General features: G+C 43.0%; 1 protein-coding gene across 2 annotated transcripts in view; it reads right to left on the reverse strand.

Moving 5' to 3' along the window:
- Nucleotides 1-25,170, reverse strand: part of CLMN (calmin) — a 558,733-nt gene that overhangs the window by 39,599 nt on the left and 493,964 nt on the right. For both annotated transcript variants that reach the window (XM_078660111.1, XM_078660112.1), the window contains exons 7-9: nucleotides 16,622-16,815; nucleotides 5,408-5,490; nucleotides 1,987-3,366 (exon numbers count right to left, since the gene is read on the reverse strand). In XM_078660111.1, the coding sequence (XP_078516237.1) occupies nucleotides 1,987-3,366; nucleotides 5,408-5,490; nucleotides 16,622-16,815 (1,657 nt within the window). The remainder of the gene's footprint in view (nucleotides 1-1,986; nucleotides 3,367-5,407; nucleotides 5,491-16,621; nucleotides 16,816-25,170) is intronic.

Genomic DNA, 25,170 nt, shown 5'->3' on the forward strand with positions numbered 1-25,170 from the left:
TTTGCGCTAGTTACATCCACTTTCTATGTTTCTTCTCCATGTGAATATTCAATGACCTAAATACATCACGTTGCATGTTATTACATTTCGAAATTCTAACACTTCATATTAATACATAAGAATATTATATGCAGGTGAGCTCTACACGTGATTATAATGCACCCCTACAATTAAAATGGAATTTCCGCTACATCAGTAGCAAACACACACAAAAATGAAAGAACATGCACACTGAACCCACATACATGTACAGATCAACAAACCTACAGATGCCATTCACATAAACCAACAACCATAAAGGCATTCATGTACGCACACCAACAGATATACAATCATTCATGCCCGCCGTACGAGCGAGCGAAAGGCACACACGTACACAGGCAAAGAGATATAAAGGCATGCAAACACGCAGATCCAAGCTCATATATAACTGTGCAGCAGTGGAAACAGGATGGTGTGCATCAGGGAGCACACATGATTATGGTAAGTAGGGGCCATACGGCGATGTGCAGCAAGAGGCATGTGGTGATATACAGTAGAGGCTTATACTTTCTGTACAACTACAAAGTAAATCTGCATTTCATGCTCTTGCGCACATGATTGGAATTCGAATCTTCAAATATGAACTTTATACCAGGTTACATTTTCTTGACAAACATATATTTGATATTTATGATGTTGCTAATTACACTTTTTTCATTTTCATTCCCATTTTTCTGGTTCCAGTTGGGATTTAACAGCACTGTAGCTCAAAAAAACAAGATTGGGACACACAAACCGTGTGTTGCATGTAGTTCGTAAACTTTGTCATTAACCTGTGTAATTATATATCATGAAGACATGCTCTCATTCAAAACGTTGTTCTAGTGGGTGAATTAGCAATACTAGAAAGATCTACTGAATGACTGAAATTGAAGACTTTTCAAAGCCTTGAAGTACAGTGCTACTTCTAGAAGCTGATCAGACAAATCGGAGGCACGAATAATGTTTATCTGAACAAAGGACTTATTTTTAAAACATCTATTTTAAATAGTAGCTGAACCCATGCTTATTTAATTGCAAAGCCAAGAATGCCACGCAGCATGCTGCTAGTCCTTTATATCTAATAAAGATGTGTCAAGAAAAAAATATCACAATCACACTAAATAAGCGAAAATTAAAGGAGAGTATCAAAGTTTTATTTAAATAGAGGCAGAAAGAAGAAACCTTGCTGTTGGAAGGTCTACACAAATGTTGAACTTCAACCAAAATAGTAATATGTGGATAAGAATGAAAGAGAGCTGTGAGCAACCATGTTTTTTATAGTGCATTTTTTCCAAAGATATATTATATTAGCAGTCCAGCTGCTGGCCCAATATCCCTTCCTAACACTCCATGAACACTCTGAAGCAACCGTTCACCTCCACAAGTGCTGCACAAAAAAAGAAATACAAACAAAAGCGAAAAGGACACTAAGCAGAGGAGAGTTAAAGAAACATACTCGTCGTAATACAAACAAAATTCTAAATTGCCACCAGATGTCTAAACTACACATTGACTAGGGCATACAAGGAAGAACTGCACAATCTTAACCCACTGTTTTGTGAAAAAGAGGAGCAGCAAGAGTGGTAACAACTATAGTCCCTGTGCTGAGTGTAGGGCTCTGATCGGAGAAGTCTCTGAGACACCAAAGCAAGTTTTAAGGAAGGGGAATGAAATATAAGAGTCGATGAATTGAAGAATGCAGATATACCTAGCTGTACAAAGGTACCTGTGCTACTCATCAGTTAAAACAAATATGTTCACAGTAGTCTTCTGTTTGACCGCTAGCGATCAAGACAATAATCACATTTATAGCAAACAGAATAGAGAACATATTTCGACAGAACATTGCTTTGCAGGCGTATGCATGGTTGTGTCAAAACCTCTCACACAACAGATAATTAATAGCACTATGAAGTAGATTTAGCATGTGGGAAACTAAATAAACATAAAATATACAAGTACCTGCAGATAGGGAGGAATTCTTGCTTCTCCGTTGCACAAAGAGACTTCTTTTTTATGGCTATCAATGTCACTATTTGCATTTGTCGGCCCCATCTGGTTGATGTTAGCAACACTGGAAGAGATGATAGCGATCCCTGGATTGATTATGGAAGGATCCTCATTCAAGAGGGTTTCAGAGAGTGCTTCACTTGCTTTTGAATGTGATACATCAATGCTAGTCTTTCGCACTGAATGCTCCGGTGAAACATGTAATGGAGGCTCACTCTGTAACTTCTTTTTTTCAGACTCTGCGCTAAACTCCACAAATGCATCCAAGACATCTGCTATGGGTACACTGTAGTGTGGGTAGTAGAAAAGGTCATGTGGAATTACAGACACTTTAGCTGGTCCCGGTGACGTTTTAGGTTCAGTACCATCACCTGTACGAATGTTTAGAGACTCTTGGATTGGTGTGTGTGATGGGACTGCACCCTCTGACCTAGTTGACCTAAACAGGTCTGGATGACCTCTATGTGTATCATCCACTAAAACAGTGCTTATGTTTGCTTCTTTGAAAGCACTCATCTGACCTGGATATTCATATCCCAATGGTAAGGGTGATTTCTTTTGTACATCATCCTGAAGATGTAAAATGTATCTATAAGCATCTTCCTCATCTGTGGGTGTTACTGGGGATGCACTTCGCAGTGGAACATTTGAAGCGTCTGATCCTGTCTGTTCAATAGAATAAAATGGTTTTGCAAAAAACAATTTATCGGCTGCTTTGTAGGGACTGTCTTTTGCGGTCCTCAATAATGGATTCAAGGTAGAAAACGGGGATGAAGTTGTATCAACGTGGTCCTCTGCACAAATTTGAGATTCTGTTAACTTTTTGGAAGGGGACATTTTTGAATACTTTGAACTATCAACAGTGTCAGCAACATTGTTCTCAAATGATAAATCTAGTTGTGAATCTTCGGTCCTGTTTTTCTGTGTATTATGGAGCTTTGATGGAGTCAGGTGTAATGAGGTTAAACTATCAGTGATTAAGTCCAGTGCTGGATCAACATCACCAAGCAAAAGTTGTGTCTTCTGCACAGCCTTATGGGACTCTGCAGTTTGTAATTCTTCTTGTTGTGGCTGTGTTTTATTATTTTGAGCTGAAGATAGCTTATTATTTAAGGCTTCATGGGAAATTTCTGGTGTGCTAGCCAATGTAGTGTCCGGCACAGAGCAAACAAAGACCTTCGGAGGAGGTGGCTGAAAGCTTTCATGGTTCACAGTGTATGCATATTCTTGATTCTGATTAAAAATGACAACCTTGCCTTCCTCTTCTACTGGCCCATCTTTATAATGAACGTATGTGCTTTCAACTGGTGAGTCGGCCTCTGAAAGATCGTCCTGCAAAATATAAAGTAGAAAATTTGAAAAATTGGAGTAGCAATTAATGGCATTTGAAAATTAATAAAAACAATTATATATATATATATATATATATATATATATATATATATATATATATAAATATTTATTTTTTCTCACAGAGTCCTGTTTGAAAGGGAGCACTTCACAGTCGGTGCGCGCGTCGAGACCAGGACAGTGTCTCACAGGATATCTTGCACAAAAGATTGAAAATCGCGGCACTCCTCTTTTAGATGTTTTTATTGCAGATCATAAATCTGCAATAACCACATCTAACAACCAAGAGGAGTGCCGCGATTTTCAATCTTTTGTGCAAGATATATATTTATATATATATATTTGAATATGCTTAAAGAATATTAGCATTAAGAATGTAATAGCTGATACTGAGCCCTTCTTCCACGTCCCTCTAATTAATACCCATCTCTGGGAGCAAGATTGTGCATTGTAAGGTCACAATGACAGGGCGATTGCATGCACTGCTGTAGAACATGTTTCTCTTACTACACTTTTATGTTGTGTTTCGACTTTTTATGCATGCATTTGCTGGTCCATTCTATGTGTGGCTTAATGTACAGTGCTCTGTCAGAGTCGGCTATTGAGTATTTTACATGAATCCCACCAAATCTCGTCACTCTTCTAAATCACTTCGTAGAGTCTGCAGACTCATTGCATATGTAGGTACATGACTTCTAAAATACACCTGACAAGAGAGAGAAATAAAAAAAGCACACAAGGGGTGGATTTATACTTGTTTTAAGAGCAAAACTCAAATTTGTGAGCTGCAGATAAAAAAAAATCAGACAATATCCTTTCATCAAAATCCTTAATGTTTAAGGAGATATATTCACATGATTTATCATGAGCGACGGGGCATCAATTCACAAAATGGCCTTCTTGCCTCATTCGCAAGTCAGTGTGGATAGGTTACCAATCTTTTTGTTTGTACTTTAAAGAGTAACTCATGCATGTCCTCTGTGTGTGCCCAGTGTTCACCTGGGAAAAAAGAGACTCCTTGGGCCACTTTTCCAAGAAATTAACATAAAAAACTGCACATCTGCTATATATGTTTCAAACTCAAAGATGGCAAGCTAACCTCCGGGACTGAGTCATCTTAAGGATTTGTTGTGCCCCTGACAATGCCCCTGTCCGAGCCACCTTTGTATTTTATTATCCAATTTTCTGGGAAATCAAGCCACATGATGCCAATCAATAATGAAATATATAGATTAGGTTGAGATAGAGAATCAGACACAGAGACAGAAAGTTCACTATCCATGGGGCTACTATGAAGACGGGGGCCATTTGAACATGCCTTAAATCGTCTTTGCCACCAGATGTGTTAAATGTATGGCCAAAGTCCTTCACACCACAGACAAACTGGACAATATTAACTCTGCTGCCAATACTGTCTGCTTATAAAGATATGTGAGTTTTTCAATAGTTTGTTCCAAAATGTCTTTTATGACTGTGACATATATGCATAAGAAAAGTTTTAAAACACATCTCTTTCCTAGGGTTGCTTCCTCTTAGTTTCAATCAGCAGGGTGCGATGTAGGATCCTTTTAGTCAAAGCGCCAGGATACCCGTGGGGTGACGGATACGCGCTATAAAAGATTACCAATACATAACCAGTTTTGAATGATATAACAAGTCTTTTCATTGCATGTACTGATAATCTGTCCTTTATTGCTGCGCTATATATCTAAACATATTTATTATAATGATGTTCACATTACCTATATATATATATATATATTTTGGAATGATTTTGAATACCTGCCAAATAAAATGTTATTTGCACACTAACAAAAAAAAAATTAGATCTTCAGAAGGGGGATAACAGAACCTAAAATGAGCATTGGTCTAGGATGTATAAGGAAATAGTAGACAAGATAGAATTTAATCAACTAATTTTCAGTTTAACTGGTAAAAGTCACAACTCTGTAATGTTTTATCTTTCAGAAACAATTAGAACATTTGAAAAACATATAAAAGTACACTTTAAAATAGAACTTACACCTTCCAGCTCAGGGAAATGTTCAAGGAATTGTGCTACATAAGTCATGATCGATTGCTCATCGGGAGAATCCACCATAATGTCTATAAATAAAAACACAATTCATGGTTAGGCCATTTTAAAGGAGGAACATTATACAGGTCTCAAGTAGGGGTTGGGAGATTTTGATTGATCCGTCACTTATCCTGCCACTCAATACTTAAAGAAAGCTAAAAATGTGTTGTTCCGCAGTATTGCCCATGGCCGAAAAGTCAAAGCGAAGCTCAAATAAGAGGTGTCCTACACGTTATCGTAATGTGTACCAAACATAATTGTTATGGGCATCCCAAAATTAGGAACTTTAAATCGTCACCAATATATGTGGCTTGTGTAAGTTAAATACAGCATCACAACTGATCTGTGTGCAGTAAAACACACCAGAAATGTACAGATTGGGCTCAGGATTGATTTTCGGCATGGTCACCCAACAAGGGGGCTCACGCACAAAATAGTGTGTGACATGCTGCAGCCTGACTTGTCTTAGCGACCCAGGCTGGTAGCAGCGCAGGGGTAGGATAAGGAAGGTCCTTTTCACCGCAAACTGACACTACAATTTAGTGTCTGCCTCTACCAGCACAGGATGCCGTAAACTCTTGACTCGACTAGGGTTGGGGTTAGATCTACCAGTGCCACTTTTTAGGGTGCTGTACAGGTGGTCATACTTATACTTCAATTAGCTCCTGACCACCACCAAAAAGTGTAGGTAGATCCCTTTATTTGGTCCTGAAGTATTGCCATCAATAGGTAACAGGCAAGAAACATGTTGACCTATTACACCAGCACACATTCTCACATACCTTAGAGTGGGAGGGTGCGTTTTTCAGTTTCAACCAGGCTAGTGACCACATCTCATTCAAATTGTTCTGATTGGACCACTATTCCCTGTTTTAATTCACCCATACACCATATCACCACCTACACTCATATTACATATCAGGGCCCTCACACGCACTGCACCCAACGGCTTGAGTAATAAAGATCTCCGCCAAGTAAGGCCCATAATGGGCGCCTGATCGGGTATTGCAGCGAGTAGGAGACCCAATGATGAAGCAAGACACCTGCTTGTTGGGTGTGTGAGGGTCTTTTCCCAATGAGGAGGAATCCCTTCTCCTGGCCTTGCGAATACCCACACACTAGGGTACACTTGCAAAATCACTGACCTCTACCTGCATTTCTCATTAGGAACTACATACCTTGTTGGCTACACTGGTCTTAGGAACCCACCAACCAACCGACCTAACTATCTCCACTAGTTTCAATTGGAAGCATGGTGTATTTTGAAGGGACCTAATTTCAAAGGTCATCTGTCTAATTTCTCATCTCAGTTAAGAAGCAAGTGGGTTCTCTGCATCATTGAGAAGCTCCAGCTTGAAATTCCGAATATAAGAAAACAAGCCATTTAACTTTCCCATTCACCTCATAAACAGCTCATACCCCTTCTATTTGAGGACCCCCCCCAAAACAATGTTAATTGATCCATTCTAAAATATATAGATAATGCAATAACTAACGTTCTCGAGATATGCAAATAATGTTGCCTTTGGAATACCACCTCACCATGAGAAGCATACTAGATCAGTTGTATAGCATTTTTACTTTCAATACAGTGAAGGGACCTTGGTGCCCATGACTATCTCATTTAATTAGGTGCAGGGAAGATAGAAGGTATACCAGCAGCAAGGGGCAGGGAAGATAGAAGGTATACCAGCAGCAAGGGTAAATTTTCTGAAGTCAGGGTATGTATGTATGTTGTATTTCTATATCGTGAACCTAGCCAAAAGGTAGCAGAGTGATGTACAGGGTCAAAGACCAGCATAATATCATAGAGTGATAGGGGGCATGGCCGTTTTGTGAAATGTTCATGTATTATGATGTAGTGTTCTTGTAAGAGGTGAGTCTTCAACTCTTTTCTAAGTTGAAGCAACACTGGGGTGGTCCTGATGGATATGGGGATATTGTTCCATATCCTGGGTGTGTAGATGGAAAATGCCTGCTACCTTGTTTTTTCTCTTTTGCACTTTTTTACATTTCTCGGTCTGTAGCCTGATGGTGACTTGGGTGGGGTGTGCCGAGAGCCATCCCAGAAGTTAAACATGTCTACAAAGTAAGCAGAGGTGCTGGTTGTTATGACTTTGTAAATGATGGAGCTGATTTTGAGGCTGATGTTGGCCTGCATCATGGCATAAAATTGTAGAGTAGTTATACAACTTTGTTTCAATCAAAAATTCAAACATCATGAGGCTGCAACTCAGTCCTACTCCAGAGTGGCGCCATCCATTTCCTTGAGGGATTGCTTTGTTTGAAATCCTTATTCCAATTCTGTAAAGTGCTAAAAATCCATGTATCAGTTTTAACTTTCTGGACAAGTAGTTCATCTTTATTTCATGCACTCTTCGCTTTTTTTCTCCCTTTTCCTCCATTCCTCCTCAGGTCCCTCCACAGTAGATTTGAACATTCCAATTCTTTCTGCTCATCCTCTCCCCTGCCCCACTTATCTTGTATTATCCCAGCTTTAACCTACGCCTCAGTCACATTGCACCACCTTTCGCTGTCTGGGACTAAACTATCCTTCTCTCTCTTATACCCACACCACTCACTGTCCCTTAGCTGCTGACCATTGACATTTTCCTGCTGAGCCTTATCATACTTTCTTGTTTTATATGGTTTATTGGCTGTTCCCTTTTTGATCCTTTGTAAAGAGGTCTCCATGTCTATAGCTGTTCTTCGTAGAGCGCCTAACACTGTACAATGTGGACCTTTAAAAGACTGCAAAATAAGCAAATAAATAATTCTTATCCAAGTTGCTAGTGAATTGGAGCAGATGTTTTTAGGCTGCCAAAATACATTATTGGCCAAGGACAAATAACCAAAATAATTTTGTTGATCTAGTGATTATGAATAATCATCCAAGAATGTTACTTTTTTTTTAACAATCAAGGCATTTGTATTGTTTGGTTAATAAAACCATTTCAATACTAAATACAAAAATATATAAAATCAGCATTGAAATTACAGTTATGACAGTGGTACATGCATTCTTAATACAAAAGAGAATGTGCATCATATAAAAACTCGAAGCAACTGCCGTTAAGTTATGTTAATAATGTGAAGCGCTCGTTCACCGGTTGGTTTCTTGGCGCTGAATGAGTCATGTGCACGACACATGACTCTACATGCGTTGGTTCCATGAAGCTGGGCCACTAATGAAAAACTAAAATTCAGGTTGGTTTCAGCCATACAGCAAGCCACAGAAAAATAACCAATTAAACTAAGGGTCTGGTTTAGAGTTTGGTGGAGAGGGTATTCGAATGCAATAGTGATAGAGTACTGTCTCCGCCAAAGTGAAGGTGCTCCTACTTAAGGTCCGCTCCTCCTTAACAGATGGGCCATACCCTAGACCTGATCTTTTCAAACCTGCCAGGCCTTTCTACTCTAACTCCGAGCCCTCTGGCATGGTCTGACCACTCACTCATCCCTTTTACCCTATCTATTCTCCCCCCAGTAATTACGAATAGTGTAAAACCTAACCTGGGCAGGAAATGGCACAAAGTCACCTATGACGCCCTTGAGCCTGTACTGGCTGACATGGAGTGGCCCCCGTCTAAGGACTTAGACGCAGATGTGGAAAAACTCAATACCACCCTCATTACAGTGATCAATAAGATCGCCCCCCTACTCCCCCTTTCCTCGGCTAGATCAAAGCCCTCCGCCCCATGGTTTTCCCCGGAGCTCCGTACGGAAAAAAGTAAATGTAAAAAACTGGAGCGCCAATGGCGACGCACTTATGACTCGACCGGAAAAAGCATTTATAGAGCTGCGCTAAAAAGGTTTCACAAATTAAAACAAGCCACTATGAAAGAATACTTCTCCAACAAGATCAACTCCTCTGACAATTCGGCCAAAACCCTCTTTCAAATTGTGAAAGACTTCACTAAGCTCCTACCCGTCTCGCCTCTCCTAGCCAGGAACTTTGTGACAACCTATCTCGTTTCTTTCATCATAAGATTGTGGATATTTTTTCCTCTTTTACTCCGTCCATAGGGCTTGATGAGGTGTCATCAGTCCTACCCTCTCTGCCGGCCTGTACCACCACATTAGAAGCATTCAAACCTATCGTAAGAGATTCGGTCCAACACAGAATGCAAAAATGTAAACCTGGCTCTCCCCTGGACCCCGTCCCAGCTCAAATATTCACGCAGCTGGGCCCACTCATCACCACCCCTTTAACTTCCAATTGGAACGCTTCCCTCTCCGCTGGCCAGTTCCCGTCGGAGTGGAAACAGGCAATGCTAATCCCCATATTGAAGAAAGTGGATGCTGACCCGAGGATACTTAGCAACATGACTCGCAATCCGGATTCCGTTCCGGATATAGCACAGAGACGGCCCTTCTGGAAGTATCAGAGACCATCAGAGAGAGCGTGGACAGAGATGAGGTGGGCATGTTGGTGCTCCTCGATCTGTCCGCGGCGTTTGACACCGTGACCCACTCCATTTTACTGAAAAGGTTGCATGACCTAGGAATACAAGGCACTCCTCTGGCTTGGATAAAGTCATTCCTGTCAGGTAGAACGCAACAGGTATGGTGTCGCCCCTACCTGTCGAAAGATAAGATGCACTTGAACTGTGGAGCCCCCCAGGGGTCGGCCCTCAGCCCCCTCTTTTTTAATGTTTACATGTCTCCATTGGCAAGAGTGGTTGAGGACTGTGGTGTCAGAGTGGTCTCTTATGCTGATGATACTCAGCTAATCTTTTCCTTCAGAGACCACTCTGACAAAGGACTCGACAACTTTAAATCTTGCCTCACCAACATTGTACAATGGATGACATCTAATACACTAAAACTGAACACTGAGAAAACTGAGGAGCTATTTTTTAATCTTAAAACCCCTCTGTTGTCTTCCGCATGGTGGCCGACTGAGCTGAACCCACCTCCCATTCCCACCAACTCAGCCCGGAACCTAGGGTTTCATTTTGACAATGAACTCTCATGCAAAACACAAATCCAGAAGGTTACTTCCACCTGTTTTGGCAAATTAAAAATGATTAAAAAAATCTCCCCCTATCTGTCTAGGGACTCGATGAGGACTGTCGTGCACGCCCTCATAACCTCACACCTGGACTACTCCAATAGTCTTTATGTAGGGGCTCCTGCATATTTACGTCACCGTCTACAAATTGTCCAGAACGCGGCGGCTAGACTGATCTGCCACGTTCCCTATCGTCACTCCATTTCCCCGTACCTGAAAAACTTGCATTGGCTTCAAATCTCTCACCGCATCCAGTTCAAAGCCCTGGTCCTGGCCTTCAGAGCACTTAATGGGTATGGACCAGGCTATCTAAGAGACAGATTGAAGCAGGTCCAATCAGTCCCTTAGATCCAACCATCTCCGTCTCCTACTACTGCCTCGCTTCCAGCGTTCGAGAAGAGGAGGCAGAGCTTTTGCGGTGGTCACTGCTAAGCTGTGGAACTCCCTACCGCTGGACCTTAGACTTATTGAACTGGAACCCCTTTTTAGATCTAAATTGAAAACATACCTGTTCTCCTACTACTAGTCGCCTTGATCACTACCGCTGCTGTCCACAGCGCCGGGACACCCCCGGCGGGGGTAGCCGTGCGCTTAATCAAATTCCATAATAATAATAATAATGGGTTGACCTTAAGAATATCAGCGAAAGAGACCACTCTGTCTCTCCGCTGACGTACTCTTCCAACAGCCTGACAGAGAAAGGGCTGTTGGAGGTTTGATAATTCAAATTCCTGTCTAATTTAAAGTGGGATGTTGAATGGCCAGTTTTTACTCTTATTTACCACGGTGAAAGGTGGTAAGGAACAGCAAAAATGTTCAAATGACCACCACACCATAGGAGAAATCTCCGATGGTGTGGGGATCAAAATTTTAGTTTTTTCAAAGCTTTGCCCATTTGGCCCCTGCCCTTCCACATTAGTAGTATACAATGGCATTACCGCCATTTCCAGGCTGATGGACAGTGTGTTTTCTCTACAATTGCTAGTCGAAAAACGATCTGAAATCCTTGATGTAGGTGAATGCATTGTTGATTTATTGGAGCGCAAATTCTTCTGTAGTGACTGTCCAAAACAAGTGGGTACTTTTTTCTTGTCACCTGGTTTGAGGTCAGAGTCCTCGGTTCTCCCGTTTAACTGTTGTTGAGTATGCATAAATGCCAACTCGCCTACAAGCTCCACCCTTTTGGCCACGCACCTTCTATGTTAGTGGTATACAACAGTGTTCCCGCCATTTTCCAGGCTGATGGACAGTGTGCTTTCTCTACAACTGCATGTTGGAAAACAATCTGAAATCCTTCATGGAGGAGAATGCATTGTTGATTTATTGGAGTACAATCTCTTCTGTAGTGACTGTCCAAGATGAGTGGGCTCTTTCTTTTCTACTTCTGCTTTGACAGCAGATTTCACAGTTCTCCCTTTTAATTGCTCTAGAATAACAAAAGCTGCCAAATCACCTACCATCTCTGCCCATTTGTCCCTGCCCCTTCCATGCTAGCAGTATGCAATGGTTTTGGCAAATTTTCCAGGCTGATAGACAGCTCAACTTAACAAAGGGACCGGGGCACGTTTCCTACCAAGTTTGATGCCGTATTCTTGATACGCAGGAATATGAGGATATCTCCACCAAGCAAAGAAGCATTTACTTCATATCATTAGGAGGAAGTAGTTCGGTAGAGATTCAACTCACTGTCTGTAGCCTCTGACTAGTCTCTACACGAGGATTCATTTTGTCACTGATTTCTGGATGAAGACGCTTGAGGACCAATCATATTGCCAAAATTACACATACACAAGGTTACTGGAGACATGACCTCATGGTCCTTTATGCAGCTGTAGTGTACAGTATGCAGTAGACAAAACCAAAGTTTAAAGTAAAGTTATAATTAGGTTTGATAAAAGGTCTGTTTTTGTTTTTTTTAAAAACCTTAGAAATGTACTGGGAAAAAATAAAGGTTATAGTGACGTTATATTTAGGTGAATATGTCAGTCACAACGTTAATGCTTTGAACTAAAAAAAACACAGAAATGCCCCATTTATCCAACTTGCGCCCCTCCGAAATACTGCTTAGGACCTCACATACTGCATCACCCATGACATATTCTATGACATCATTTATGACATTGCTGATGACATCTCAATGGCATCATTGATGACATCACTGATGACCTCATCCAATGAGTGTGCTACTTTGTTTTATAGTTTACATAGTGACTGGCACATAATTTTGTACACCCTGTTTTCAGCTAATGGATGTAAGTGTTTACAAAATGCTTGTGTTCCTAATGCATAACAGGTGCATAGAAGTACTGAACACTTCATAAATCTTCGTATTGAAGAGTAACTCTTTGCCCAAGTGACAGTAGACGGCTTGTGTTCAGCATGTTCTATACAAGTTTTTGGCTCTGCTAAAAAAGCTTCCAACACAGCAAATGTTATAGATAGCATAACTAAGTATTTAAGCAGCCATTAGTTATTATTAGTTATTAGACAGAATCATCTCAGCACGAAATTTCTACATAACATAGAAGACTTTATGCACCAGGTACTAACCTATGCACAAGTGCTTCTTTTGCTTGAGAAGATAGACAATCCCTAAGGTTTTCACCACAGTATTGAGGCTGCAAGTAGTACATTCTTTAGCACCATCAGACCTTGGTTATTTTAAGCAAATAGTGTCTTTTTTCACAAGTGTTGCATAGAGTGAACACTACTCTTAGTAGATACTTTTTAATACTCTATGGTATATTTGTCTAGAAATACATACATCTTTTTACTTGAATAACTCAAAAACTACTGAACAGATTTACACCAAATGACAAAAAACACTCTTTCTGGACAAAGGGTTAGCTTTCTGCCAAATTTGGTGTAAATTCGTTCAGCGGTTCGGACTGTAGTTGTGTCTAAAATCCCCATGGGAAATTGCTTGGGGAAAGTGCCTGTTGGGCCCACCCCTTTTTCTCACCCCCTACTTGACGGAACACCCCGAATCATTCCAGACAACATCTGAAGTGACTGGCAAACTAATAAATATTAGGGCAGTTTCCCATGCCATTGAGGTATACAGATCTGTGGTACATGGAAGAGCACTGTATGGGGCAGAAATCTGGGGCTACGGGGACCGTATGCAATTGAATATTATGGAAAATAAACAAGTGAGATCTCTCGAGAATGTCCTAGTTAGCACACCATTAATAACTTTAAGGTGGGATTTGAAATTAAAAAGAATTGACCATATTGCGTACCTTAAAAATTTGATTTATAGGGTCAGAATTTGGACAACATTTGAATTGGCCCCGTACAGAGCTGCGCTGGAGGAGTTAATTACTTTAGATAAGCGCTGTATTACTCTTTGGCAGAAAGCTGCGAAAGCCTTCTGTAGCCAGCTAAAGCTAGAGGGATTTTGGGTAGATCCTAGTAAGATGGGGAATATCACAGCTAATTGGATCAGAGGAATTTACTGGGATTATACTCTCCAGAAGGTATGGCATGAGGTGAGGACTGTCGGCCTGACTGACATGTTCCTAAACCATAAATGTAGTCCAAAATTTGAGCTTTTGCAGCCAAGTGGAAAAGGTCAGGCGAAGGTGCAGTGGAATGCTTCTTGTGCCACAATATTCCAGAAACTGAGTAACAATTTGTATTATTTTGTCACAAGTATAACATTTTCAAAGGAACATGGATTCTCCCGTTATGTCGCAACTTAGGTGCGAACCAGTGCAGGGTGGCTTTGCATCTAATAAAACCAGACACATCAGAACCAATCATATTTACACTCTCAAGATTTCTAAAGTGGACCTGGTCCGTAAGATCCGGCCTGTTGTAGGCAAGGGTCAGAGTCACTGTAGACTGTTGTACTATCCATAAAGTACAATTGTGTATGCTTATATACAGGTCATTGCAACCCGACATTACGTTGTACGTTAAGGGTTCCAAGAATGGACATTTCTTATAGAGAGCGATACACAATACACATATGTGCTTGCGCCGCAGTATGCATTGTGGGATCATCCCTATTTAGATTTTTTGCTAATTTCTTTGCGACGCGTTAATTAATTCACATGATGTTAGCACATACTTTTATATGAATTGTAGTCATATGTATATTTTTTATGCTGATTGTAGATCCATTCAGCAATATCGTAACAGCAATTGCCACTAAGAGCTGATCGTGAACTGCGCAATGTTGTGAATATTTCTTCTATTTCCATTAACCTTGAAGTCTATCTCTATGGGAAATTGAAGTATGGGAAGTAACTTGATGAAGGCAAATGCAGAAACAGGTTGTCCTTAAGTTTAGTGCACAATAAATTATTGTGCCGTTTCCTGGTGTGCCGTCTCCTAATTTCTCACCATTGCTGTGAAATAAGAAATTTACAAAGTATCGAGTGGTTGCTGCTACCACGGACTGGCACCAACGTCATAGGAGGGAAAACTGCTTTAGCAGCGACTCGGTGAATGATATATATATATACATATATATATTCAAAATAATTTAGTTCATTTAATATTATTAGTTCCCATGGGGTATTATTTTATTTCTTTGTGAGTGGCCTTGTGTGGTGATGGACTTATTTTAAGGCTGGACTGGAGTACATTTATATTTATTTTGACACCTTTAGGTAAGTTGTAATTTTAGAAATGTAGCTTGTAACTAGCAATTCTCTTACATTTTGTGTTGGATGTTTGTATTACCATGTCCCTCACTAAACCTTCCTTACATTTCCCTAAACACCTCCCATTTTGGAGGTAAATCTTCCCCATTTACCAGCTGGACCCCTTTATCTCACTCAGATTTACTACTTAAACATATTCTTACATGTGTGGAGATCTCCGTCTTCACCCAGAAAAGACAAGAGAGGCAGAGGTTCCTACCTGGATGTTTGTGAATAGCATTGTGGTGTATGTGAGTGGTACCAATGCACTACTACTTTATATACTACCAAATGCAGTTTGTGACTAGGCACAATAACATATGAATTTGCCTCCGGTTGCTTAGGTACACCTTACAAACAAATTAGCTTTGGAAATAATCTACTTAACCACTAGCTCTGGATAAGTAAAACTGTTGAAAATGTTAACTATTAGCTTTAGAAGTGATGCTCTAGTTGACTTTTCAATCATCTTCTAGAACGTATGCACTATTGTTCAAATTTGGGAGAAATAATGATGCCTATATGTCTGTCCACCTCTGATTTTGGAACATACACTAACACCCTTGGGGAACGAGAGGAAAGTGTTTGATGAATAATGAAAGACTGGTAATTAATCATCTTGCGACAAATCATCAGTAAACTTAGGTGATTTCATAGCTTCACTTGTAACTATTGCAGTCTCATTATAATTAGTGTACATACCAATTAAAGGTATAAGGTAGGACGCACATTTTGACTCTTTCCGATTGGTGGCATTCACAGGGAAGGGGGCCTGACAGGGTCAGCAGAGCAGCATGTCTGTGATTGCTTTAATAAACATTTTCTTTTAAAGCAGCTAGATTTCCTAAAGGGAGACAGGGCTGCTTTCCAAAACTAAATAAAAATGTTTCTGCAAGTGTTGAAACCAACCCTACTTATCCTGAAACCTTTTCTACAATTCACAAAGGGATTTGGGCTGAGAAGGGGCCCCTTCTCCTTTTGCGATAAAGTTACCACCCTAAATTGGGACACACTGATAAATGTGGTACCAGTTTGGTATTTGAAAGAGGGACCCGCAATCAGTGTGTAGTCGCCATCCTATTACCACTTCTTAAAATTGGATTAGCAAATGACCAAACAATGTTTGCACTCGCAACCTCCGAATCAGAGTATTTGCAATCAGAAAAAAGTTTTCAACATCTGGCCCCAGCTTCTGTAAAGCCACTGTACTACTTGTCAGAGTGTAAACTTGATAATATGTCAAACCCCGTAATTCACCCCCTTCATAATCAATCTTCTACATATACATTAAAAATATTCCCTTAATAAAAATGCCCATTCTAGTCTTAAACATACTTGAGGTTTGTGCTACATGTCAAAGGTATGCTGTTTTCATGAAGCCCAAAACCATTAATATTGAACCTCTTAACAACAGTTTTCTTCATTAATTTCACCCTTGAACCTCTATGATATTCCAGTTTCAACCTAGATCAGTATCACAGATGCCACAATCACCTTCTGGCTCCAGAAGTCTTGGAATGTTAAGACTTTGAAAGGCTATCCTGAAGGCATTTTCCAAATTTTCCCGCGGTGATCTATCCAAGGCGTCCTTCATATCTACCAAACTGGAATCGACTGCTTTGATGATGGCCAAGAAAGCAAGACCACTCCGCCAACTGGTGGCAAAGTCTTGCACTGCAACACCATACCTGGAAACAAAACAGGTGTTATACTGTGTATCAGAAAACAATTCAGAGTAGTCATATGTTCGTCTTCTAGCTCCACTATCAAATGTACATGAGTCAAATAAGAAAAGCCTTCATCTTATAGGCAATGTACAATTCATGCTATTATTATATGAATTTTAGCCATCATTACTAACAATGGGCTTGAGGATAGCTACTTGGAGTAAACAAAACAGTAATGTAACAAGTGTTATTTCCTCTGTATAAAAAAGGAAAATATTTTACATCTAACAATACAAAAATATAAATAATCTTATATGAATGAATTACTGCTCTTGAGAAATGTCACATCAAGGTGTTTTTCTCCGTAGGACGGCAAAATGAATGCTCAGAACATTTAGAAGCAGCTTAAGGATTGGCTGAAAATGTTCTCAATCACAATCATTAGCATGGACGTCCGATTGGGGTCGCTGTTGTAACCCCTAGCTTGCCCCTTTCTACCCCTGGCACTGCCTTTGTGACCCCTGGTCTCAAAGGTGGCAAAAATCAGTGCCAAGAACACAGGGGTGCCTCACATTATCAGAGTCCGACTCTAACCTTGTTTTCTGCCCATTTGTATTGCATTAATAACATAACATAACGTGCATTTGTAAAGCGCACATTCACCCGGAGGCACATCTTGGCACTGAATAACAGATGTTTATTGGTAGTCATGGTACTCATTTTATCAACCTCTAATGGGGAAATGCTGAGTGGAGCCGCCTGGATTTGAACCTCTGACCATGAGGTCGAACACAGGCCCCTGCACAAGACTAATAGTTTATTATTCGCTGTCAGTGTAATAAAAAGTGGAGCAGAATATATAACAGAAAAGGGTACACTGAACCTAAAAAAAGGATACGGGGAACAACCCTCCAGGGAGTTCAATAGTAATCAGAACATGAGCGGGAAGTTCCCATTACTTTGCAAGACCAATTAGTTCAAAAAATACAATTGCCCACAGAGACGCTATCTGGTATCAAATCATTTTATTTTCATACATTTTCTTAATAGCAAAGGCTTCATTTCTTCAACAAATTCATAGACATATAAAAAATGCATGCGATATTAGCCCAGAACAACAGAAAACAGTAAAACATTATATGCAAAAACCATTAATACTCTCAGGCATTCATGCATCCAGCCATCACCACATACAAAAAATGGAAAAACTGCAAACACATTTAAGACCAACAAACAGAGAAAAGCGCCGACGCGCGTTTCGGAAAAAGTGCCACCATAGGGGATTCCTTCATCAGGGCGCAAAGAAGGTTTTTACAGTTCCATTTCAACTTTTCTGGGCAACAAACTGCAAATCGTAGCGTTTCTGTAACAGACACACAGACACTTATTGGGTGGAAAAGCCGAAGTATCAATGTCCCAATCCACGAGGATAATACACATGTAAACAAGCATTAGAAATGCAATCGGGCTCGGATTTATTTGAGTTTGAGCTAATGGCATTGTAAATGCCAATGTCTTTTTGCCATGTGTTATGGAGTGTGTGCATGTGGTGTGTAGTGGAAGTATGTTGGTTGAATTGTAATTTTACCAATGGTGGCATGCTGTGCTTTATATGAATATGTTTAAAAGTAAAGTGTACCATACTGCGATTGCTTGGTGGAAAAGTGCACTGCCGGCTGGAGGTGTGTGTGCCTGGTGGAAGGGTGCACTGACGGCTGGTGGGTGTGTGCTTGGTAAAAGCGTGCACAGATGGATGATGGTTGTTGGTGTTTGTGCATGGTGAAAGCATTCATTGACGGCTGGGGGTGTGTTGTTGTGTGTGTTGTTTTCTGTGTGCTGGTGAGTGTGTGGTGGTGAGTCTGTGGGGGTGAGCCTGGGGAGTGAGTGTGGTGGTGAGTGTGTTGTGTTGAGTGGTGACAAGTGTGTGGTGTTGAGAGACTGAGGTGTGTGGTTTGTGTGTGCGTTATGTGTGTGTGGTGTATGTGTGTGGTGTTTTCTGCACACTCACACACTGCCCCTACACATTCACACACTGCTCACCCGCACACTCCCAATGTCACCCTGCATAGTCACACACTGTTTACCCTGCACACTCATTCTGCACACTCACACAATGTGCACCCTGACACACTGTCTCTGCAGTCACTCTGCACGCACTGCCACTCTGCACGCACTGCCACTCTGCACGCACTGCCACTCTGCACTCACTGCCACTCTGCACTCACTGCCACCCTGCACTCACTCTGCACTCACTCTGCACTCACTCTGCACTCACTCTGCACTCACTGTCACTCTGCACTCACTGTCACTCTGCACTCACTGTCACTCTGCACTCACTGTCACTCTGCACTCACTGTCACTCATTGTCACTCTGCAATCACTGTCACTCATTGTCACTCTGCAATCACTGTCACTCTGCACTCACTGTCACTCTGCACTCACTGTCACTCTGCACTCACTGTCACTCTGCTGTCACTCTGCAATCACTGTCACTCTGCACTCATTGTCACTCTGCACTCACTGTCACTCTGCAATCACTGTCACTCTGCACTCACTGTCACTCTGCACTCACTGTCACTCTGCACTCACTCTACAGTCACTCTGCCCTCACTGTCACTCTGCACTCACTGTCACTCTGCTGTCACTCTGCACTCATTGTCACTCTGCACTCACTGTCACTCTGCACTCATTGTCACTCTGCACTCATTGTCACTCTGCACTCACTGTCACTCTGCACTCACTGTCACTCTGCACTCACTCTGCACTCACTGTCACTCTGCACTCACTGTCACTCTGCACTCACTCTGCACTCACTGTCACTCTGCACTCACTGTCACTCTGCACTCACTGTCACTCTGCACTCACTGTCACTCTGCACTCACTGTCACTCTGCACTCACTCTGCACTCACTGTCACTCTGCACTCACTCTGCACTCACTCTACAGTCACTCTGCCCTCTACAGTCACTCTGCACTCTACAGTCACTCTGCACTCTACAGTCACTCTGCACTCTACAGTCACTCTGCACTCACTGTCACTCTGCACTCACTGTCACTCTGCACTCACTGTCACTCTGCACTCACTGTCACTCTGCTGTCACTCTGCACTCACTGTCACTCTGCACTCACTGTCACTCTGATGTCCCTCTGCACTCACTGTCACTCTGCACTCACTGTCACTCTGCACTCACTGTCACTCTGCACTCACTGTCACTCTGCACTCACTCTGCACTCACTGTCACTCTGCACTCACTGTCACTCTGCACTCACTGTCACTCTGCACTCACTGTCACTCTGCACTCACTGTCACTCACTGTCACTCTGCACTCACTCTGCACTCACTCTACAGTCACTCTGCACTCACTGTCACTCTGCACTCACTGTCACTCTGCACTCACTGTCACTCTGCACTCACTGTCACTCTGCTGTCACTCTGCACTCACTGTCACTCTGCACTCACTGTCACTCTGCACTCGCTGTCACTCTGCACTCGCTGTCACTCTGCACTCGCTGTCACTCTGCACTCACTGTCACTCTGCACTCACTGTCACTCTGCACTCACTCTGCACTCACTCTGCACTCACTCTGCACTCACTCTGCACTCACTCTGCACTCACTCTGCACTCACTGTCACTCTGCACTCACTGTCACTCTGCACTCAGTCTGCACTCACTGTCACTCTGCACTCAGTCTGCACTCACTGTCACTCTGCACTCAGTCTGCACTCACTGCCACTCTGCACTCTCAAACTGCACTCTCAAACTGCACTCTCAATCTGCACTCTCAAACTGCACTCTCCACTCTCAATCTGCACTCTGCACTCTCAAACTGCACTCTCAAACTGCAATCTGCACTCTGCACTCTCATTCTGCACTCTCAATCTGCACTATCAATCTGCACTCTCAATCTGCACTCTCAAGTCTCATACTGCACTCTCAAACTGCACTCTCAAAATGCACTCTCAACTCTCATAATGCACTCTCAAACTACACTCTCAAACTGCACTCTCAAACTGCACTCTCAAACTGCACTCTCAAACTGCACTCTCAAACTGCACTCTCCACTCTCAAACTGCACTCTGCACTCTCAAACAGCACTCTCAAACTGCACTCTCAAACTGCAATCTGCACTCTGCACTCTCATTCTGCACTCTCAATCTGCACTATCAATCTGCACTCTCAATCAGCACTCTCAAGTCTCATACTGCACTCTCAAACTGCACTCTCAAACTGCACTCTCAAAATGCACTCTCAAACTGCACTCTCAAACTGCACTCTCAAACTGCACTCTCAAACTGCACTCTCAAACTGCACTCTCAAACTGCACTCTCAATATGCACTCTCCACTCTCAAATTGCACTCTGCTCTCTCAAACTGCACTCTCAAACTGCACTCTCAAACTGCACTCTCAAACTGCACTCTCAATCTGCACTCTCAAACTGCACTCTCAAACTGCACTCTCAACTCTCATACTGCACTCTCAAACTACACTCTCAAACTGCACTCTCACACTGCACTCTCAATCTGCACTCTCAAACTGCACTCTCCACTCTCAATCTGCACTCTGCACTCTCAAACTGCACTCTGATTCTGCACTCTGCACTGCCCGTAGTCCCATCACACGCAGGCGGCTATGCCCGAAAACAAATGGAAGCGCACTAGCTGGTAAAACAGTCCTGAGGGTTAATGCTCCTGCTGCTGAGGTATGGGTGTAGCCTGCAGGTCTCAGGGAAGAATCCAATGGACAAACCTAGGTGAGAGATTAAATACAGTCTGAGATGTAAATGTAAACCTGGAGACCAGGCAGGCTGCGTGCAGCAGACCTGTGGCAGGCTGTGTGCAGCAGACCTGTGTGAGGCTGTGTGCAGCAGACCTGAAGTCAAGTAAAGCGGATAGTGCAAGAGTAAGACTGGAGTCAAACAGGGTTAAGGCAAAGCTGGAGACCCGAAAGGCCAAAGTACATTAAAAAATAATCAGGGGAATAGAGAAACATGCAAACCTGAGGTGTTTTCAGCCACCATCATAATGGAGGACAAAGCAGAAAAGACAAAACTAATACAGAAATAGGGGGATGCCCATGTGAAAATAGACTGCGAAAATAAACTTCTGATTCGGAGATTTAACCAAACATCTGATAGTTCCCAGGTAATAAGCTGACATGTCACTAGCAAATATTAGACCGAGTTATACATTTACAGAGTAGACTGCTACTTACTTTTCTTGGACTATTAACATTCAGGCCTACATTAAAGAGAATGTATGTGCCTGGGGGCTCTGACAATAAAAAAGAGTTTAATTTTTAAAGAATTGGGAAGCACGGAAATTCTCCCCATAGCTTCAAAATTATCCAATCCAAAGTCTCGTGTGACAGCTCCGCCCACTTCCGGCTTTTTAGCCAACACCGTGGCGCAGTGTGGTTCCTGGGAGCCCATGCATGGGTGTCACGTGGCCCCGTGTGTTGGCAGTGACTGTACCCACGTCCAGGTTTTGCAGACCACAGCACCAAGTAATGAGAAACTTTTAGGCCCATATTTATAATGAAAAAGTAGAACTGCAACACCTGCACGCTTAGTGCTGTCCAATAAGGAATGGCTGAACGCCACCTTCTCTATAGAGAGTCAGCTGAGGGGGCTCTGCAACATTTACCAGGATGGCTCAGTGAACTGAACGCTCGCTGCTGACAAATGCAGTGCTCTGCCTCTGAAGGACATGAATGTAAACCCCGGCAAGTCAAAATGAGGCTCCCATGCTTGCGAGATCAGTAAAGTGAGTATCCTCAATTGGGTCAGCGGAAGCTAGGTCCCAGAATCCACTGCTGCTGCCTCAAAATCGAGCGCCTCGAGCCAACCCTGGCATGGAAACATTTGGCAGCGCTGATCACTCTGCGGGAGAAAAATGCACGCATTTTACTAAGAACTGTGGCTTCTCCTCGCCAAATGTCAACACATCTTAAAGTGCCGTGTGTGTGTGTCGACAACCCTGGGCCCTATTACCTTTTCCTGATTAAACAGAAGTGGCACAGAACGAGGTAATTACACAGCAGCCGGACTTTAAAGCGAACTGGAAGTCTCGGTTAACCGGGGAGGTGCTTTTAAGTGCCCACAAAATGATGCTTATACATCTGGTGGTGATTAGTGCTTCCTTCAAAAGTCAGCATTTCAGCGGGCGCAGCGGCCCCCACCTCTTCCCCTCCACCCCTCCTTTTTAATGTGCAAGATGGCGGCCGGCCGGCGGGATGTGTCTAACAAGGCGCTCATTGTCTCAGACAGGTGTGAGATTGGAGCTGAGCCCAGTTAAAGCCCTGACCTTAACCATAATACATTTATGTTTATTAATGTGACTCCTTATATCAGCATTCATTCTATTTCTAAGCATTAGCGCTTTCAGCAGATACAGGAAATAGATCTGTTTGGGGTAATGTGCAGAGGATCATATAGTAGTGAGCTGGAGAAGTTCAGGGTACGTCCCGTAGGTGGATGCTATATAGGCAATAAAACGTACCCACAAGACTACAACACCCTTATTTGCCAACTTCATTGTGAGAACCTCCGGATGATGAAAGGCTGAGCCCGCTCAGCTAGTATGCTGTAACTTGAGGATTCGCACAGTTCTTTTCGTTGAGTGTGCGCCCGCTGAGATTTCTCACTAGTGTCCCATTACCAAAGGTATTCGGTGTGTTCAAGCTTCTCGGAGAAAACAAGAAAAGCCTGGGAGTGAACTGACACCAGTATGAATGGAAAGCGGATTTGAATCACGGCTTCCTCTCTTAGTCAGTGTGATCGTCTGCAAAGAGGGTTATCTCCATCACAGGACAAAATCGGAAGTGCTAAGAAAGAGACTGAAATCAGATAATAAGCCACGCTGTAGAGTCGTGTTTTTTCTTTATAGTCTGTGAGCGCCAAGAAGCAATGCAGTTTGCATTAAGGCGCTATATACATAAATCATCATCATGAATTGAACAAAAGTTAAAGACTTACATTTGGGAGTGAGGAGATGGACCCTCGTCTCAGCGGCTGTCAGCATGTTCTCTTCTCGGCTGGCGTTGCCTTTCAGCTCCAGCAGCTTCTCCTGGTAAATGGCGTACATCCTCTGTAGCGCCTCATGGTCCAGCCTCTGGGGGGTGGGCGGAGGTCTGTGCAGCCCCAGCCGCTCCAGGATGCCCCTCTTCACCGCCTCCAGCTGTATCCTCTTCTCCTGCTCCCCCAGGGGCCGCAGCTCCACCGCAGTCAGGAGGACGAGGAGGGCCAGGCAGGCCTCGGAGCACTGCCTGGCGCCCTGGGCTGAGCGCCGCATGGTGCGCTGCGATGCGGGACTGCCCGAGCGAGGCGCTATGCACGCCAGTCTCAGCGCCCCGGGAATGAATGGAAGCCTCCATTCTTGGCCTTATATTAAGCTGAACTTTGCTTCGCCACCCGCCCACGCACACACACGTGAAGACGTCACTCACGGTGTGAAGAGGAGGAAAAACAATAAGCAGCAGCGGTAACAGCGGTCCTCCCTCCCAGCCTGGCTGCTCCCGAGCTCGGGGCTGTGTGAGGCGCTTGTTTGACTTAAGATCTCCCCAGGCGGGAAAAGCCAACCGGGCTGCCCTGGCCAGTGATGCAGAAGCAGCAAAGACCAAGCCTAGCATTCATACCCAAGAAAGGAAGAGAGAGCAGAGAAGATACAATTGAAAGATCAGAAGGGGCTGAGCCCAAAAGTGCCCCTCGACCTGTGTGAGACTGTGAGGCGTCCACCCCATGCTCAGACAGTCTGTGCGCATCACACCCGGCCTGTTGGGGTTACTGGGAGCTTTTTATGTAAGATGAGAGGGGCTGGGCGGCGCAGCCTGCTCAGACAGATGGTGAACGCGCCCGGCCATCTGGATTCACTTACGGAGGCACCCTGACAGCTCCTAATTATGACATTACACCCATCCGTGGATGGGTGGTAACAGGGGAAACAAACGCTTCTCTCATCCTCGCTCACACATCCACGTCGCCTTCACTTCCTCGAACAGCAACTTCGAGCTTGTTCGCCACAGCGCCATCTAGTGACCGCATAGCCGAACAGTAAGGCTGAATGGTGAACGCGCCCGGCCATCTGGATTCACTTACGGAGGCACCCTGACAGCTCCTAATTATAATTAATGTACTTCTTTGCGCGAGCACGAACGAAATATGCCCAAGATGGCGGAACAAAACTACATTTACCCTATCACTTCAAGCCTATTAAAACGACAACACAACGAAGACGAATCACTGGCCAGATGACAGAACACGCTAAGGAATGTGTGGAATTTGTCTCGGCCAAAGCCCTAGGAGATACTTCTTTTTTTTCTTCTTTAACATTAGTTCTCGAAACTCCTCCCACTTTCAGTGGGGAGGAGTCCGAGCCCT

The sequence above is a fragment of the Lissotriton helveticus genome, chromosome 9 (assembly GCF_964261635.1).
Source record: "Lissotriton helveticus chromosome 9, aLisHel1.1, whole genome shotgun sequence".
Taxonomy (NCBI): Eukaryota; Metazoa; Chordata; class Amphibia; order Caudata; family Salamandridae; genus Lissotriton; species Lissotriton helveticus.